General features: G+C 43.6%; 1 protein-coding gene across 1 annotated transcript in view; it reads left to right on the forward strand.

The window, feature by feature from the left end:
- The window catches only part of LOC147729256 (SH3 and multiple ankyrin repeat domains protein 2-like), a 2,641,300-nt gene that overhangs the window by 1,170,963 nt on the left and 1,452,881 nt on the right, over positions 1-17,456 (forward strand). The window contains exon 8 of the mRNA XM_086959557.1: positions 17,117-17,225. Coding sequence (XP_086815683.1) covers positions 17,117-17,225 — 109 coding nt within the window. The remainder of the gene's footprint in view (positions 1-17,116; positions 17,226-17,456) is intronic.

The following is a 17,456-nucleotide window of genomic DNA, read 5'->3' on the forward strand; positions in this document are numbered from 1 at the left end:
TTGCTCGGGCTAGCTCCGGTGCTGCGCCATTTTCTCGCCCCTGCGCGCCTATCTTGGTCTGGTGTTGAGGCTGTTTCTCGGCTTGCAGCTCACTTTGGCTGTGGTGGCGTACACCTGTGCGTGCTCCTGGTGTTCCGATGTCCTTACTTGCTATTTTCCGGTTTCAATGATGTTGTTTCGCTAATGTAATTGCGGTTGTTTCCCTCGGGTTGGGGGAGGTAACGGACTCAGGCGCCCGTCCTCATTGCTGTCCAAGCAACGCCCCCGGTAGCAGGACTTGTGATTCAGTAAAATTCATAACACCAAATTTTCTAAAACTCACAGCAGAAATCACCAAAATTCATCAAAAATACTCAAAAAATCTGAAAAAGTTAAATAATTATAGCCAAAATAACACGCAGCTGCAGGAATAAACTGAAATCAGGACAAAACAGCAGCAATCAAATTTCTCTTGGATCAGGTATGCCATTAATAGTAGAAAGTTTAATAAAAAGCACCCTAAAAAAAATACCATTAGTGAATGTGAATTCGAATGAGGGAAGTGCAGAAATAAGATATAAGGCCATAGTCCAACCTGGCACCCATTTACAAAACAAAAGGGAGCTTGGGCCTCTTACTGTATCAGAAGAGATATACATAGTTAAGTAAAAGGTGTACCGTACTGTATACAAATTATATACTCATCTATCTTCCTTTGATGATAATATTTTAAGTTATTAATAATAACCAGATCACCAGGAAATATCGACTTCAATATGGAGGCTTAAAATGAAGTTCCTAAAAAATCTATGTGGGACCTCAAAGGAATAGGGGGGGGGGGGGGGGATTTATTTGGCCCTATGCACTGGGCAAACTTGTTCACAGACCTCTTGAAAGCTAAATAGGTTACGTCGTAATTAAAACTTGACAGTTGCAGATTCTCATATAATAGCTGCTTCAGTTTAAGTAAACCTATTGTTTAACACAAGTCAGTTACAGAAGGAACAAAGTCAAGTACTGGAGCCAGAGAACCCAGAGCTGCCTTTAGCTTAACAGTTTTACCTTCAAGGTTCTTAGTTCTGTAGTGCTCTAACTGGTAGAAACACTGGACAGCTCAATCATTAGCAAGTACATTTCATGATTGGAAGCAGCATTCTAAATGGGTGGCTCAATCATGATATTTGAAGAATTTGCAACAAGTCTTTCAACACAGAATCCTCCTAGGAAGGGGGGCCCTATCATACCTCTTATCAAGTGCAAAAGTTCTGCTCGATATGGGACTTGTGTTATTTGTTTTCCATGAGCTGCTTTCAAACGCTTTTCAAGCATAGAGCTTCCATAGCTAATATCAAATCTTCTTAGACTGTAAAAAGTACCCTGTAAGGAGTGTCTTAATGAGGGGATATGTGTTGTCAAATTCAACCTAGAATTGATGTTGAGACCTAACTATCTATAGGAATGCGCCTACTCTGGGGACTGGTACTTAAAATACCACTAACATTTAGTCTGCTTTATCAAGAAAATCAATGTTATGGTTTTAGCAACACTGATTATATATTTGTTTTGTTTATAATAGTCCCCCCGCCAAACTATTATCTTTCTTTGAAAGCCAACCAAAGCAAGATTTTCAGTTGAAAGGAATGCTACCGCGAAAATCAGCCAATATTATACTAAACTGAGGGGCTGCAAGGCAGCCTTGCCATAAGCCGTTTTCAATAGTGACCTTACTAGTCAAAATCACAGTCCCATTCAAATCAGTCTGCACCCAATAATGGAAATGTAGCTTCTGGATCATAAACAGGGGTCCTGGAGGAATATTCACGGTCTGGAGTTTTCTGCAGAGGATGCTACAGTCTACTAGGAAGTAAACAAAACAGAGCTTACCACAAAAACTCCATTATTGTTTTCTCTAATGACCACATGACCAACCTATGATCAATTCTGGAGTGATTGGGATGAAACCTCCTTGTTCTAAGGGTATTACATTTTCTTTATTAGCCCAACATGTTAGGCATTTTAGAAGGGTGTATCCGTATATTTTAGATGCAACATTTAGCAAGGTGATCAATCTATAATTGGAAGGTACCCAGCAATCACAATTTTTAGAATCAGTTTTAAGAACAAACGGTCGGTTGAGGATATACTCACCGCTTTTCTAGACTGCTTGCCCCGGTCCACCCCGGCTGTGTGCCGTTTGTGTGGAGGGCGGAGCAGAACAGGTCATTTCCGGTCGAGGCGGCAGAGGCGCCATTTCCGCCCGATTGCCTACTTAGACCGTGGAAAGATCAGTCGCGCTGAGACACTCACGAGAGACGACTGGGTGAGCGCTACCAAGACCCATGTTGATTTTAAAAAACTGTCTTAAAGACTTGCTTTTAATATTGCCTAAAATTGCACTTGCCTATTTGCACAGATAGCTTTGCACAAATGGTCAGTTGAGGATATACTCACCGCTTTTCTAGACTGCGTGCCCCGGTCCACCCCGGCTGTGTGCCGTTTGTGTGGAGGGCGGAGCAGAACAGGTCATTTCCGGTCGAGGCGGCAGAGGCGCCATTTCCGCCCGATTGCCTACTTAGACCGTGGAAAGATCAGTCGCGCTGAGACACTCACGAGAGACGACTGGGTGAGCGCTACCAAGACCCATGTTGATTTTAAAAACTGTCTTAAACACTTGCTTTTAATATTGCCTAAAATTGCACTTGCCTATTTGAACAGATAGATTTGCACAAACGGTCGGTTGAGGATATACTCACCGCTTTTCTAGACTGCCTGCCCCGGTCCACCCCGGCTGTGTGCCGTTTGTGTGGAGGGCGGAGCAGAACAGGTCATTTCCGATCGAGGCGGCAGAGGCGCCATTTCCGCCTCCACTCCTCCTCTCTATTTGAACACATGTGCCCCCGACCTCGCAGCGGATGCGCGTAGCGGGCACGCCGCTGGCGCGCGCGGGCACAAAGACAAGTCCATCTGCGCCCGTCAGCGACCTGACGGGGCCAGGGGCCACAAACCCTGGTCCTGCGGAGCCTCTGATACGGATAAATTACACCAAAGAGGCGCTATTAAAGTTGAACCAACTGAGTAACGCTAACTGCAGGCATACATTGTGGCTCGACGCAGGGGAAACAGCATGCAGACACTGCAAAACCACATTCAGCAGTCAAGCACACCCCACAGGCAAACCAAAAATACATCTGGCGCTACTAACTGTAGATCCATGGCGAAACATAAGTATGAAATACATGACCTATTAGAGGAGAGCGAACTAGACGCCTTGTTTCTGACTGAAATATGGCTTAATGACACCTCTATACCTGATGTGATAGATGCCATCCAGAACGGGTACGGCCTAGTCAGACAAGACAGGATAGGCCAAAGAGGAGGGGGATTGCCACAATCCATAAGGATAAGATAAGATGTGAGGTCCAACAAAGTGACCTAGAGAGCTGTGAGGCTCTCTTCTTCACGCTAGCAATAACAGAGGACAACACCATTACAGGGTTCCTTATCTACCGCCCACCGGGGTAAGCAAATACATTTGTGACTAGTTTGGGGGATAAGGTTTTCCACCCAGCACTGAGATATAATAAATTTATTGTATTGGGGGACCTAAATATACAATTTGCAGAGGCAAATATAAAGAAGGAAACACTATCCGCAATGACCTTCTGGCATTAAACCTTACACAGAAAGTAGAATCACCAACTCATCAAGGGGGGCACATTTTAAACCCGCTATTTACCAATTACCCGGATATTGAAGTGAGAACACCACAGCCAATCCTGTGGTCTGACCACTACCTAGTCCCTTTCACTCTACCTTCTCAGAAAATGAAGGCACAGGAATGCACCAAACCAATCACCACCAGAAAATGGGCTAAATTCAACCTCTTTTTCACACACACTTATGAAACAGAAACCCATACTGGACCAGGATATTAACATAACTAATAACCAGATAGAGGTCTGGATTACAGAGGCCCTTGATGAAGTGGCACCTTGGAGCACAAGAATTCCTAAAAGACCTAAAACAACAGCACCTTGGTACAATGATGAACTAAGAAAGGCTAGAAAAACATCTAAAAAAGGCAGAACGAACCTGGAGGAAAGACTACTGTAAAAAATCCAAGGAAGAGTACAAAAAAGAACTAAAAGCCTACCATGCACTTATTAAGAAAGTTAGATGTGAATTCTACACACACAAAATAGACACTGCCAATAATTCACACAAAGAGCTGTTCTCTATCTTAAAATCCCTTAAAACTCAAAAAGAAAGAACAGCTGATATTCCTGACACCAAAGAAAGCTGTAACGAGATAGCTGAATTATTTTCTAGTAAAGTAACAAAAATATACGAGACCTTTCCGGCAGAGGCACGGCTAGGGACTACCAAACATGAGGACACACCTGTAACATTAGTTAAAACCCCTTTAGAGAGCTTTGAAATACCAGAAAGCACGAAATTAGGAGCCATTATAAAAGGAATAAAATCTGGTTCACCAAGAGACCCAGCAAGACCTGAGAAAATCATGGAAGGGATGGAAATTATCCAACCTTACATCAAGGAACTCATTACACACTCCTTCAAAACGGGCGTGGTCCCTAGGAAATGGAAGCAAGCCATTGTTAGACCACTGAAGAAAAAACCCACTATTGACTATACCAGCCTGGACAATTTGCGCCCGATTTCACTACTCCCTTTTGTGGCAAAAATTGCCCAAAAAATTACTAACAAACAACTAGTTGATCACATAAACACTAATGACCTATTACACCCATCACAGTCAGGCTTCAGAATGGCACACTCAACAGAATCAGCTCTACTAAAGGCAACTGAGGCTCTGAGACAACTCTTAGACGAAGGTCAAACAGCCGCGCTGATCCTACTAGACCTCAGCGCGCCGTTTGATACCGTCTCACACCCAAAACTACTTCAGAGACTGAATCTTGCGGCATTAGAAATACAGCCCTGAAATGGCTGATCTCATTCCTGGACGAACGAAGCTTCCAAGTGACCCAAAAAACGCACATGTCCGAGAGCTATCCTCTGCCCCAGGGAGTCCCACAGGGATCAATCCTGAGCCCCACACTCTTCAATCTATATGTGGGGCACTGGCCAAATGTGTGGAGAAGCATGAGGTGTCAATAGTATCCTATGCGGATGACAAGCAACTAATTGTAAAGTTATCCCAAACCAAAAGTCAGGCGGCCGCCTGCTTTGGTAACTGTCTTAAGGAAGTAGCTGACTGAATGTCAAACCACTGCCTCTGACTAAACGGTGATAAAACGGAGGTATTAGTGGTGGGAAAGACACCTACCATTTGGTCATCTGCTTGGTGGCCGGAAGTTCCCCTCCCTAAGCCGGAGGTAAAAAACCTGGGCATATGGTTAGATCACAAACTATCCTTCGATAACCAAATACAGAAGGTAACCGGGAAATGCTACGGCATTATAAAAACCCTTAGGAAAGTCATTGAGCTACTTCCAGCCAAAGCAAGAAAGTCCATAGTTCATGCAGTCATTACATCTCAATTGGACTATGGAAATGTACTGTACCTAGGGGCCTAAAAAAAAAGCCTAGCCAAACTACAGCGCGTGCAAAATGCTGCAGCACGTTTGGTTCTCAGTATCCCTAGGAGAACAAACACTAGAAGGACCATGGATATCCTACACTGGCTTCCAGTGGAAAAAAGAGCCAAGTTCAAGGCAATGTGCTACTGCCACCGCATCCTCTCACAGAAAGGTCCTAAATACCTGCCACCTCTTCTGACTAAATACGTTCCCGGACTTCACCTTAGGTCCGCGGACTTAGCATTGGTAAAAATACCTAGAATCTTCAAAGCCCGCACAGGAGCCCGCTCTTTCAGATACCTGGCAGCCAAAACTTGGAATACACTTCCAATCGCTTTAAGGCTGAAACCCAATGATAAAGTATTCCGTAAACAGCTGAAGACCTGGCTATTCTCCAATACTGAGGGTAAAATATAATATAACATACTCAGCAACCATAGTCTCTCTTCTGACCATGTCTCAGCGCAGGGACACACTGTTGGTGTAACCATGCGCACTACAACTGAAACAATATAAATATAAATATAAACTCACACACTATGAGTCAGAAATTACTCCATAACGGTTGACCATTTGAAAAAGGGACTTAAAAAATGAGACCCACTAACTAGAGTACGTTTTACAAAGATTGGGGGGGGGGGGGGGGGCATCGTGGCCAAGTGCCTGAGATGCTTGTAGATATACAACTATTTTTCATACGTTGGCCAAACTCCAATAATTTTAAAAGTCCACAACTGGGATGATAATGCCATCTGCCAGGAAATTAGTTATTTAAGAATTAGATTTTAGAGCTCCAGAAAAAAATTCTTCCAAGTGTCTTCTGGTATAACAGTCTCAGACATGACAGGAGCGACAGTAGATTCTCTATTAACTAGTGACCAAAACTTGCTTGCGTTGCTCACTTCAAGAGAGGACTGCATCTCCTCCCAGTAGTTAATTTTCCTGTGCTTATTTTTAGACTGTTCCAAAGACTGGAGAAGAGAGGCACATTCACCAATTTTTTGGACTCCACCAAATAGTGGTAAAGCTCTTTCTAGCTTCCGGACAGATGGCATAAAACCATCTTTGCCAGGTTTCTGTATTTTAACATATTTTAATCTGGCCTTTTGTGTTCTCTTTAAAACACTCTGGGATGCACTAAATAACTTACTCATACCACACAAAAGGTTTTCCCCAGTGGCTCCCATACCATTAGTTCAAATTTACATTTTTAAAAACTTCAAAGGTAGACTCAATAAGATGAATTCTCATCCTATGTTAATAAATTGAAGGAGGCTGTTGGCTAGTTTAAAGGTATATCTGGCAAGACTATCATTCGAAAATTGACAGTTTACACTAATATACAACCACTATTCTGCCTTATCCACATAACAGTCTATTGAAACAGCAGATTCTGGAATCCCAGGAATCATGAGCATGTCAAGAATAACATCATCTAATATTCACAGGGGCAATTTGAGATTCAGGACTCCTGCAATAATAAAAATTGAAGATGTGCACATTGATCTTTATTTTATCAAGTGATGATCTAAGTTTTGAGTAGTAGTAATACCCCCAAAGTCAACAGGCCCAAGGATGGTCAGCACTTGCCTTTGGAGACTACATTATTAGAAGAGCCATTATACTCATGGATGAGAGCATTCGTTGGAAGCCAGATCTATTGTGGTAATAAAAGAACCCATCTATTTGCACTGTCTCCTAACATTGAACTTATCAATTGAAATTAACGCATGGACATTCCAAACTAAGAGACGAGGGCTTATGGATCGCTATTGGCTGGGGCCAGTCCACCAGCAGGAGTTTCAATCTGGATGCTTTTATTTGAGGGCTCGCTGCATTATTGCCATACGTGGTATTTGATACACAAGTAAAAATGTGTTTTTTCTTTATCATTGAACTCCTCTTCAGAGTCTTCTGAATATTCTGATTTATCCTCAGGGAGGCTCAGCCTGCTTCACCATGAAAATGGATAGCTTGTTAACATTGAGCTCATTAGGATGCAATCGGGACCTTTGCAAACCAAATACCCTCATATTGCAAAGTTCCGTTTCTTTATCACTTAAGGACATGCTTTAATGAATAAAAACAAATTTGTGTGACTTCTAAATGATCAATTTTAACAAACATCACCAATAATATGCAATGTGCACTGATACGTTTTAGGCTAGAAACCTCTTGAAGAGCTGGTACGAATGTCCTCCTTTTTCGTCCTGAATTTACAGGTTTTAAAAAAAAGAGTATCTGGCTAGATGGCTGACTGGACACACAACCCCATCATAAAACAGTGCCCTGGCAAATTTAGCTTAACAGACCTAGTGGTTCCTTGTAGGCAGGGAGTGAGGACCCACCCCCTCCCTGGTTTTCAGAGGTCTAGGGTGATTACCAGTTACAGTGCCTGACAATAAAAATTCTTAGAACTTGATGCTACCTCTGAGGATTTCGTCTTATTCTGTGTAGATGCACTGCAGCTTTTTAATCAGATCTACAGGGTGTCCATCTTTTGATACAATTTTCTTGGGTATTTAATGGGGCCTGCGTTTGCTGTACAGAATGACCAACGTGAAAACCAACATGGGATGGTAAGTTGTATGTAAGGCTGGCATGTCTAAGATGCTGTAGCATTAGGATCAAATGTAGAGTGGTTGACAAAAGGCTTAACCGCAGTCAAACAGTAAAAAAACACAGCAATTGGCAATCTTGATTCTATACCACAACCAATGTTATATATATACAAGGGAACAAGGTATCGAAAAAGCCACTCCTAACCTTCAGGAAATCCAAATCTATGGCTAATGCCTTAGTCCAGAATGCCTTAGAACCACAGATGTCTTCAACGTGGAAGGCTTTGGGAGGGGGGTTCAAAAAATGCATACAGTGTAAGGCATGCAAATATGGGATCAACAAATCCAACTATGTTGTCCCATTCTCCAGTACCCCGAGGAGTATCACTAAACGCCTTACGTGTAGGACAGATTATGCGGTTTATGTGCTGGAGTGCACATGTGGTCTCAGGTACGTGGGGAGTACCCGCCTGCCGGTCCACAAACGTGTACTTCAGCACATTAGAGCTATCTCCAACAAAGATCAGGCCTACCCTGTTGCAAGGCACTTTGAACAACAGCATAACTCCAACCCTATGCATCTGTCCTACTTTGTTATTGATGCAGTTTGGCCCATGAAAAGAGGGGGTGATCGAGAGGCGAAACTACGCCTGCTTGAAACCCGTTACATCCTGGAACTAGATAGTAAGCAGCCACAGGGTCTTAATGCGACGGAAGATCTTTACACTTGTCTATGAAGTGATGAGAGTAATTACATAGTAAAATCTCAGCGCCATAACTATTTCAGGACGATTCATTTATTCACTGTGATTTGCAGAGTTTGCCGCTTGGTACTTGTTTTTTTTAAATAATAACACTGTTGTTACTGTATTTTACCATCTGACGCCTCCTCACGGTCTGTGTTAAGAGCTTCTTTCAAATAGGAGGAGGATTAGCCTATGGGGAATAACCATGGGTTGAACACAACATGTGTTTCTGTAGAATAAGTTTTGATTTCTTTTTCAGATATTGGTTGAGCACAAGCACGAGCACTTTAGGAAATTTTATTCACTTAACACTATATTTTGTGCCAATGTCAGAATGCAATGTGTAACGTTGTAGTGCTATCTTACGGAAAAAGGTTGTGCCCACTGGGGCTTTATTTCTTTTGCCGAGTGCCTTGTACATTTGGGGAGTGAGCAAAATAGTGAACAACAAATCCTTATGAATCCATGGTTAAAATCCTGTGGGTCCATGTTCACGATATGATGTAATTGTATTCATACAGTTATTCAAAAAACTTTTTGTGGTTTTTAAAGTGTAAATATATATTTATATTTTATATATTAAGCCACTTGTACTTTTAACAAAGTATGTTTATAATTTTGACATACACTTGTTAGCACTTGGAAATGTAGTATTTTTTCTATGTTGCTGAAACTTTTGTAAGAATTGCGCGCGCACTTGCACTTTAAATGGAAGGCATTGGCTGTTAGCAACTGGCCATGTGATCAAGCTGTAAAGGCGAAACGCGTTATGGCGGCGGCAGGCTTGCTGAAATAAAACACCAAGGTTAAAGCACTCAATTTTGGGTCCGTTCTTTCGTCAGCGTTGGAGTGGTGGGCTGAGGCGGCTGCCTTGGCTGGTGACGAATTTTCGTACATATATATATATATATATATATATATATATATATGTTCGCTCCAAAGTGCCCACCTGGCAAGTAGCACTCCGACAACAGCTGTGAAGGTAAAACCTTTATTGGGTATGGGCAGAGTCCCGCTAGCTGCATCCTTGCAGCCCTAGATTGCCATCCGCCTGACGCGTTTCGAAGCATAGTCTTCTTCCTCAGAGGCGTGGCAAAGGAAGTGCGTGTAGTCCGCTGACAGTTCTTTAAATTTTCCATGCCCGAGAGCATTCTGGGAACTGTAGTGTCCTTTTCAAACCCTGGATGGGTGCACGAATCATACTGCTGGATTGTAGAGAACGCAGCTCGGTATCCTGCCGGGTCGCGATTTGGGACAGCGGTTTGGGATTGAGGGCAAGTTCCGCCAGCGGAGATCTATCCAAGTTCTCTACAATCCAGCAGTATATATATATATACATACACATAACGGCTAAGCCAAACAGATTATAGAAAAGAGCAATCACAATGTAATAATTAAATTGGATACAAAAATTAATGAAAACAAAAAATATACAATAGCAATCCGGTTTAAAAAATATGTCTATTTCAATTATTATTCGTCAAAACATAACCAAATTCAAAGGGTCAGAATGGAAAAATTGGGAGGGGGGGGATGAAAAGACTATTTTCCATACATATACATAACAATTCATATATATATATTTTTTATCTCAGCATGAGTGGCTTAAATCCTAATATATTTTGATGGAATTGAGTCTCGAAGTGCGTTTCGGCGACCCATGTGCCTTCATCATGAAAGCCACCAAAATATCCAATTGTTACCTTAGAAAAAAGTTAAACACTGTGTTTATAAGATGTCATTAATTGTTCAGATTGACTATGCTGAATTCAACAGTCTCCCCAGTGGAATGAAATAAGTTAAAACAAGGTTTTGCTTGGGTGACAGTATCATCATTCATTGTTTAAATTTTTTTTTAAAACATACGGACGTATTGAATAAAAAGATAGCATTCAAGGATCCACTTCAAACTGTTCAGTATAGCCGGGATGCTCAAGATGAATTACTCACCAAAGTTTATTCTCAATATTGATGATACGAATTACTGCGAACGATGTAGCCGTATAATACAACCAAACGGTGGTGAAATGATGCCATAAGACTTGAGCTACCTCCAGGATCCTTATTTAGAATGAATGGCAGCCATAGACAAGGACATTCATTGCCTTATTGTTTCCAAAGAGTTCATTTGATAAGATTGTTGTGTATTTAATTAAAACAAGTAGAACAGCCAGGCGAACTAAGTACCTATTGTTGAAGTATATTAACTCAAAAAGCCGAAATGTTAAAGGACCAAAAACCAGAAAACTGATTAAAAATCCTTTTCATTCAATATCAGCCAATTATCAACCAAGGCTGAGCCTGAATGCAGTCTGGTGGGTCCTGTTTAACCATAAAAGTTTGAAAACACTTGCAAACATAGCAGCCCAGCTCCTGATGAAGCAAAACTGATTCTGCTAAGTATAGTCGGGGGATTGCAGGAGGCAGGCAAGACCCGACACACCCACTGAAGAGACGTACTTGACATCATCTGGGAGCAGAAGGGTGGTAAGTACTAGAAAGCATTAGAAAACAAAAGGCAGGCAACCGACAGTGCCACTTGCTTTTGGTTCTCCTTGGTGTCCCTGGCAAGACTGAGGAGAATGGGCCTTTTCCTCAGACCGCAAGCTCCACTAAAGCTGCAATAATCTCAGGTCACAACTCTGACCCTGGTCTTGACTCCTTCCTGCATGGCTACCCCAGGTTCTAACCACCCAGTACCTCAACAGTCCAGAGCAAGCAGGCGTACCCCAGCAAGATGTCCTCCTCCTGGGATCGTGCCTGTGTTACCCCTTAGGAAATAGACTCAAGCATGCACAAGCGCTCTGGCCACTTCCCTGGCCACTCATGGAACCCGTTAACTCTAAGCTATCTGTTTTTTTCCGGGGTCGTCCTTTGACCTTCGTTTGTGGCCTTGGTTCTCTGCTCATGGCTTCAAATTATGAAGGCTCTCCTCGGGGATTCACAGCAGCAGCAACTTCCTCCAGCATCCAGCAGGTGGCCTGGGTGGTTGCCTCTTGATGCTGTGCCAAAGTGTCCCCTCGCTCAGCAATAGGACGCAGCATTTCTAATTACACAAATATTATGACATTTATGTGACTTTGCAAGCCCTAAGTGGGCACCATTATGTTATTGATGCCCAAAATATGACAAGAAATACTATTATTATCCCATGGTCCGCCTTCTCTCAAGGGTGGCCCCATCATTCTATGAAGTACCACATTATGCTATGTCAGTATAAAGGTCAACATGATGCAAACAATATGTCAACATCGCCATTAGGACATACTTGTCATTCTATCAGAGATGATCTATATCATTTCCTGGTTTTTGACAATATGCATGGGCCAATGTTATACAGCCAACATTTTACCCGGGGTGAGCTCCCACGTGCTGTGGATGATCGAAATCTGGAAATATTTTGTGCCATTACATGGCACAAAATTATAGCTGAGGTGGGCAACAAATAGAAACTATGCATGTATGTTGTGGCTCTGGTCCATCTAAATATGCAGTTTGCTGCTGTCCGTCATGGCTTTGCACAAGCCATCTGGGTGATGAGGACAAGAGCAGAGGGTTTGCACCCAAAAAAACACTACTTCAGAATGCACTGCATTGTGAGCTTAGTGTATAGTGTATTTTCTGCTCCTGGCTTCTGCTCACTGGTGCCTGAGACCAGGAGTTGAAAGAGCAATGAAGGAACAGCAGCTTGTGGGCATTAAGGGCAGTGAAGAGACATTAGCTGCCTTCCAAGCATGGATAGCCGTAACTGTCGTCCCCATTTCTTTATGCAGCTGCTTCTACTTTCTCCATTCTCTCATTATAGAGTTGCTTCACGCTTTGTAGCGCTGAGCGCATTCCAGGCCTGCCTCTTGGCGCAGATATCTTGGATGTTATTAAAAAACATTTTTTTGCCTTCTCTGGAGCATCCATGCGAAAAAGAATGTTTCCAAGAACCATGGAGCATGGTGTTTTGTGTGTTTTGGCACAATGAGCTGTGACTGCAGGAGCATTTTGTTTGCAAGACTTAAGTTTTCAGGCACACTTTGCCTCTGAATTAATATTTCATTCTACGCACTTGAGGTTTGCCTCAATAAACCTTAAGAATCAGAGGTCAATTTAAATACCTTTCCTTCTATTTATGGCTCTGTTATTTATTTTGTTATGTTGACTGCAAGATGGACCACCCCACTCTTGCGTTGAAGTTGCTTTCATGCAAAATCAGGAGAACTGAGGAATTAACACTGGAAAGAGACTTTCTTAAGTCCCTTTATAAATAAAGAACCTAATTTACAAGCCTTTTGCAGTAAGGAGTTGCCTGTCCCTAATTTGAGCCGATGGGGTCCACTGGCCCTCAATTTTGGGGACCAGCACTGCAGACATTCCCTGAGAGCAAGAGATGGAAAAACAGAAAACACTCAAAGGGGACAGAAAGAGAAGGATGGAAATCCCATCTCAATGGGAGGAGAAACCTGAGAGATGAGGGGGTGTGGGGGGGGGGGGGGGGGCGGGGGAGAATGTCTGGAAGTGGATTAAAGAGGCATGAGGTGGATTCCAGAGTGCGTAGCCCTGGCATTCAACGCACAATATTTAATAGCCGCGGCCATGAGCTTTTGAACACTGCTTTGGCCACCGGCACAAGTTTTACAAATTAAGCACTTGTTTGACTTCCTCTTGGAGTACTCCTGAATTAGTCCTGTATTCCAGGAGTATCTCAAAGGTAGTACTTTGTAAATTGGGTTCCATATATTAGCCTAATGCTTTTAATCTGACTGGAGGGCTTTCTGAATAAAAGGGTGAAATGGAGTTGGAGGGAAATTGCCTTACGTCATGTATCCCGATGCATAACTTTTCTTATTTTGAAATATATGAGGCACTTTGGAGTAAGTAAAGTTCTGTCGTACTCTATTATGTACTCTTAAATGTCTTGGCTACAAAAATTTTTAAATCGGAATACAATGGGAATATTCAAGGACTACTCATATACTTTCAGTGCAAATGGAAAGGACTATGCTCTGTTTGTACTGTTCTAATTGTTAGATAGTTCAGGGCTGAATCATAATAGCATGTAAGAGTACATAACTGTAGTACTGGCCCTGTGTGTTTGACAAGCGTGTCTTCTAGACACAAGTCTTGCTCCAATTTTGAAAGGTTCAAACCTGCTTGTAGATTTTCCTGGATGTCGAGATCTAAGGATTGAGGTTCTGTTCCCGTTCACAAAGCAGAGATGCTCAAATGCACACCATCAGGTAATACAAATGTTCTTTGTGATGCTACCTTTATCCTAATGGGCTGTCTATTCACAGGGGGTTGTAAAACAAACTGCCTAATAAATATTAATTAGGTAGGTCTCAGTTGGCGACCAGACATGGCCTGTGCAGGTAAGATCGGGGGGCGGTGGGCCCAGGTTGTGGGGGGATCCAAAAGACAACCACGAGGGAAAATTAAATATGAATTAATTTTCCCTTGTGATGGTTTGATGAATCCCCCCCAACCTGTCCCCACTACCCCACCGCTCTTATCTGCACAGGCAACGGCTGTTTGCGACTCCCTGTGATTGGCAGCAAATGCAGGGATGGAGGCCTGCAAGGAACCGCAGAGTTCAATCCGTACATTTACATTTTTAAATGTGAAACCTTTTTTTAGCACAAACTGTGTCCCTTAAAGTGAAAGATACTGTTTTTAACATACATTATAATGCTACAGTTTGAGACTAGTTCTTTGTATTGTGGAAAATTCAGACTTCGTACAGTAACTCCATGCTACAAGGGGAGGTTCGATCGATTGAGCCCAACCACAAGCCCCCCAGGAACTGAAGACCTTGTGACGTGAGAATCCCCGCGGTAGCGCCAAGTAAATAACAGTTGCAGACAGCAATCAATCAATCAATCAATCAAAGCATTTATATAGCGCACTACTCACCCGGAGGGTCTCAAGGCGCTAGGGGAGGGGGATCCGCTACTGCTCGAACAGCCAGGTCTTGAGCTGCTTTCTGAAGGCGAGGTGGTCCTGGGTCAGGCGGAGGTGGGTCGGGAGGGAGTTCCATGTCTTGGCGGCGAGGTAGGAGAAGGACTGTCCCCCTGTGGTGGCTCTTCGGATTCGGGGGACGGCAGCGAGGGCGTGGCCGGTCGATCGAAGCTGGCGTTTGGGTGTGTAGAAGTTGAGGCGGCTGTTGAGGTATCCTGGTCCTTGGTTGTGTAGGGTTTTGTGAGCGTGGGTGAGGAGACGGAAGGTGATTCTCTTGTTGACCGGGAGCCAGTGCAGGTCTCTCAGGTGTTCGGAGATGTGGCTGCGACGGGGGATGTCCAGGATGAGTCGTGCAGAGGCGTTCTGGATCCGCTGAAGTCTCTTCTGGAGTTTGGCGGTGGTTCCTGCGTAGAGGGAGTTTCCGTAGTCCAGACGGCTGGTGACGAGGGCCTGGGTGACCGTCTTCCTGGTCTCGGTGGGGATCCACCGGAAGATCTTACGTAGCATGCGCAGGATGTTGAAGCACGACGAGGAGACGGCGTTGACTTGTCTGGTCATGGAGAGGGAGGAGTCCAGGATGAAGCCTAGGTTGCGTGCGTGGTCTGTTGGTTTGGGTGCGCTGCCTAAGGCGGGGGGCCACCAGGAGTCGTCCCAGGCGGAGGGTGAGAATCCCAGGATGAGGACTTCCATCTTGTCCGAGTTCAGTTTCAGGCGACTGTTCTGCATCCATTCGGCTACCTCTTTCATCCCTTCGTGGAGGTTGGCTCTGGCGGTGGCGGGGTCGTTGGTGAGGGAGAGGATCAGCTGGGTGTCGTCGGCGTAGGAGATGATGTTGAGGTTGTGCTGGCGTGCGATGTCTGCGAGAGGGCTCATGTAGACGTTGAAGAGGGTTGGACTGAGCGAGGAGCCTTGAGGAACGCCGCAGATGACTTCGGTGGCTTCAGATCTTCATGCCAAGCCACCCCCAAGCCCACATTGAAAACCAATTTACCAACTTATTAAGCCATATTTTTGTCCCTCACTTCTCATTTTCTGAGTTCTCGACTACACACTGTGAACCTTTTACTCAATAGAAAAGGCGAGTGGAAACTGCCACCATTGATTTCCTGCTTGTGACCCCCTAGCCATGCCTCTCTCCCTGGACATGACTTCCTCCAGGCCTGTGAATGGTGCACCTTTTAGTGGTAGCTGCACACATGAGGAAGGTGGAAGCCTCCACCACCAGAGAGATGAAGTGCCATCCATCATCAGGTACCCAAGGAGTTGCTGGTCTTAACCTGTAGTGAAAATTGAGGCCAGGCCGCATTATTATACATGGTGCAGCTGCGTAATAGCCATGAACGGCAAGTCAGTTACAGTACTCACACTAATAGGTTACAGTACTCACACCAGTAGAGTCAGATCCTAAAAGAGGCCAGATTTATACTCAGGGGAAAAAATTGATTATTCCAAAGAAAAGGTTGAATTCTATCTGGGGCTTTGTTAGAGCTCTTTTAAGAAACACTCCTCCAATGAGTGTGGCTCAACAGAGGTCCATGAAGACGTTGAAGAAGGCCAATGGCATCAGTCTTTAATTGTTAGAACCTACAGCCATAATTGAAATGGGAATCATGGAAGCGGAGAATGGGTAGCATAAAACAATGGGTAAATTCGTATGTAGATGTAACCACAACATACTTGCTATATTACTGTCTAACAACATGGTCAGAATTACAGTTGCATAGGGCCCAACCTGCTGTAATGCTGCCTGGTCTTTTGACCAGTCATAAACTTCAGAACTATGTACATTCAGCCTTACATGGTCCCATTTAAACTGGGTATTTAGGTAGTAAGAGCAGATGTGAGCGCGCTTTGAGCACGAGGGATGAAGCTGGTCTGCCCTTCAGTGAGGGCTACATATAAAATCGTTAAGCTACTGCAATTAGGGCAAATGTATCACGAAGGCTCTGAGAACAAGCCTTGCATGGCCACCCCCATGACCCAGCTAAGGTCAAGATAGGCAGTCCCAGTTTGAGGTCACCACAAATGTGACCGTAGGGTGTGCCTGGTTCAATGGTTACCTGGGGAAAGGACAGGATTCTATATTCTTTTATAAACTTCAGACTGATTATCAGAGCTCTTTTGAAGAATGTTTACATGCTTGGGATGTCTACCAGCTAACTTGGTAACTGGCTCATGAAATTTTGAGAGAATTCCTTGATGATGCAATCAGCGCTGGTCTAAAATGTAATATTGTGTGTGATGTTCTTTTCAGAGTTTGCATTTTCTTGCTACTGGCCGTCCATGACAGTCCTCAATCAGGATGTTGCTTTTTTTGCAGGGCAACCTGAGGAAATTATTTGATTACATTGAACACAGGGCAGTGGATAAAGTCACCAAGATGCTGGATCGTGGCTTGGACCCAAACTATCATGACCCAGAAAATGGAGGTATGGCTTTGTGCACACATTTATTTACTTGATTATCTTAGAAAGCGCAAAGGGTGACTTGGGGTCACTTCAGAGCGCTATATCGAATCATCAATATACAGGGGTGCAACAGGCATGCTCAAAATTCTATTACAGCCAAACAGATCTCACAGAGAAAATCTCAGATGTCTAATGGGCCAGACTACTTGTGGTTGTGTACATGTATTTTTGTTCAGATTTGACCAGATTATG

The sequence above is a fragment of the Lissotriton vulgaris genome, chromosome 2_2 (assembly GCF_964263255.1).
Source record: "Lissotriton vulgaris chromosome 2_2, aLisVul1.2, whole genome shotgun sequence".
Classification (NCBI taxonomy): Eukaryota; Metazoa; Chordata; class Amphibia; order Caudata; family Salamandridae; genus Lissotriton; species Lissotriton vulgaris.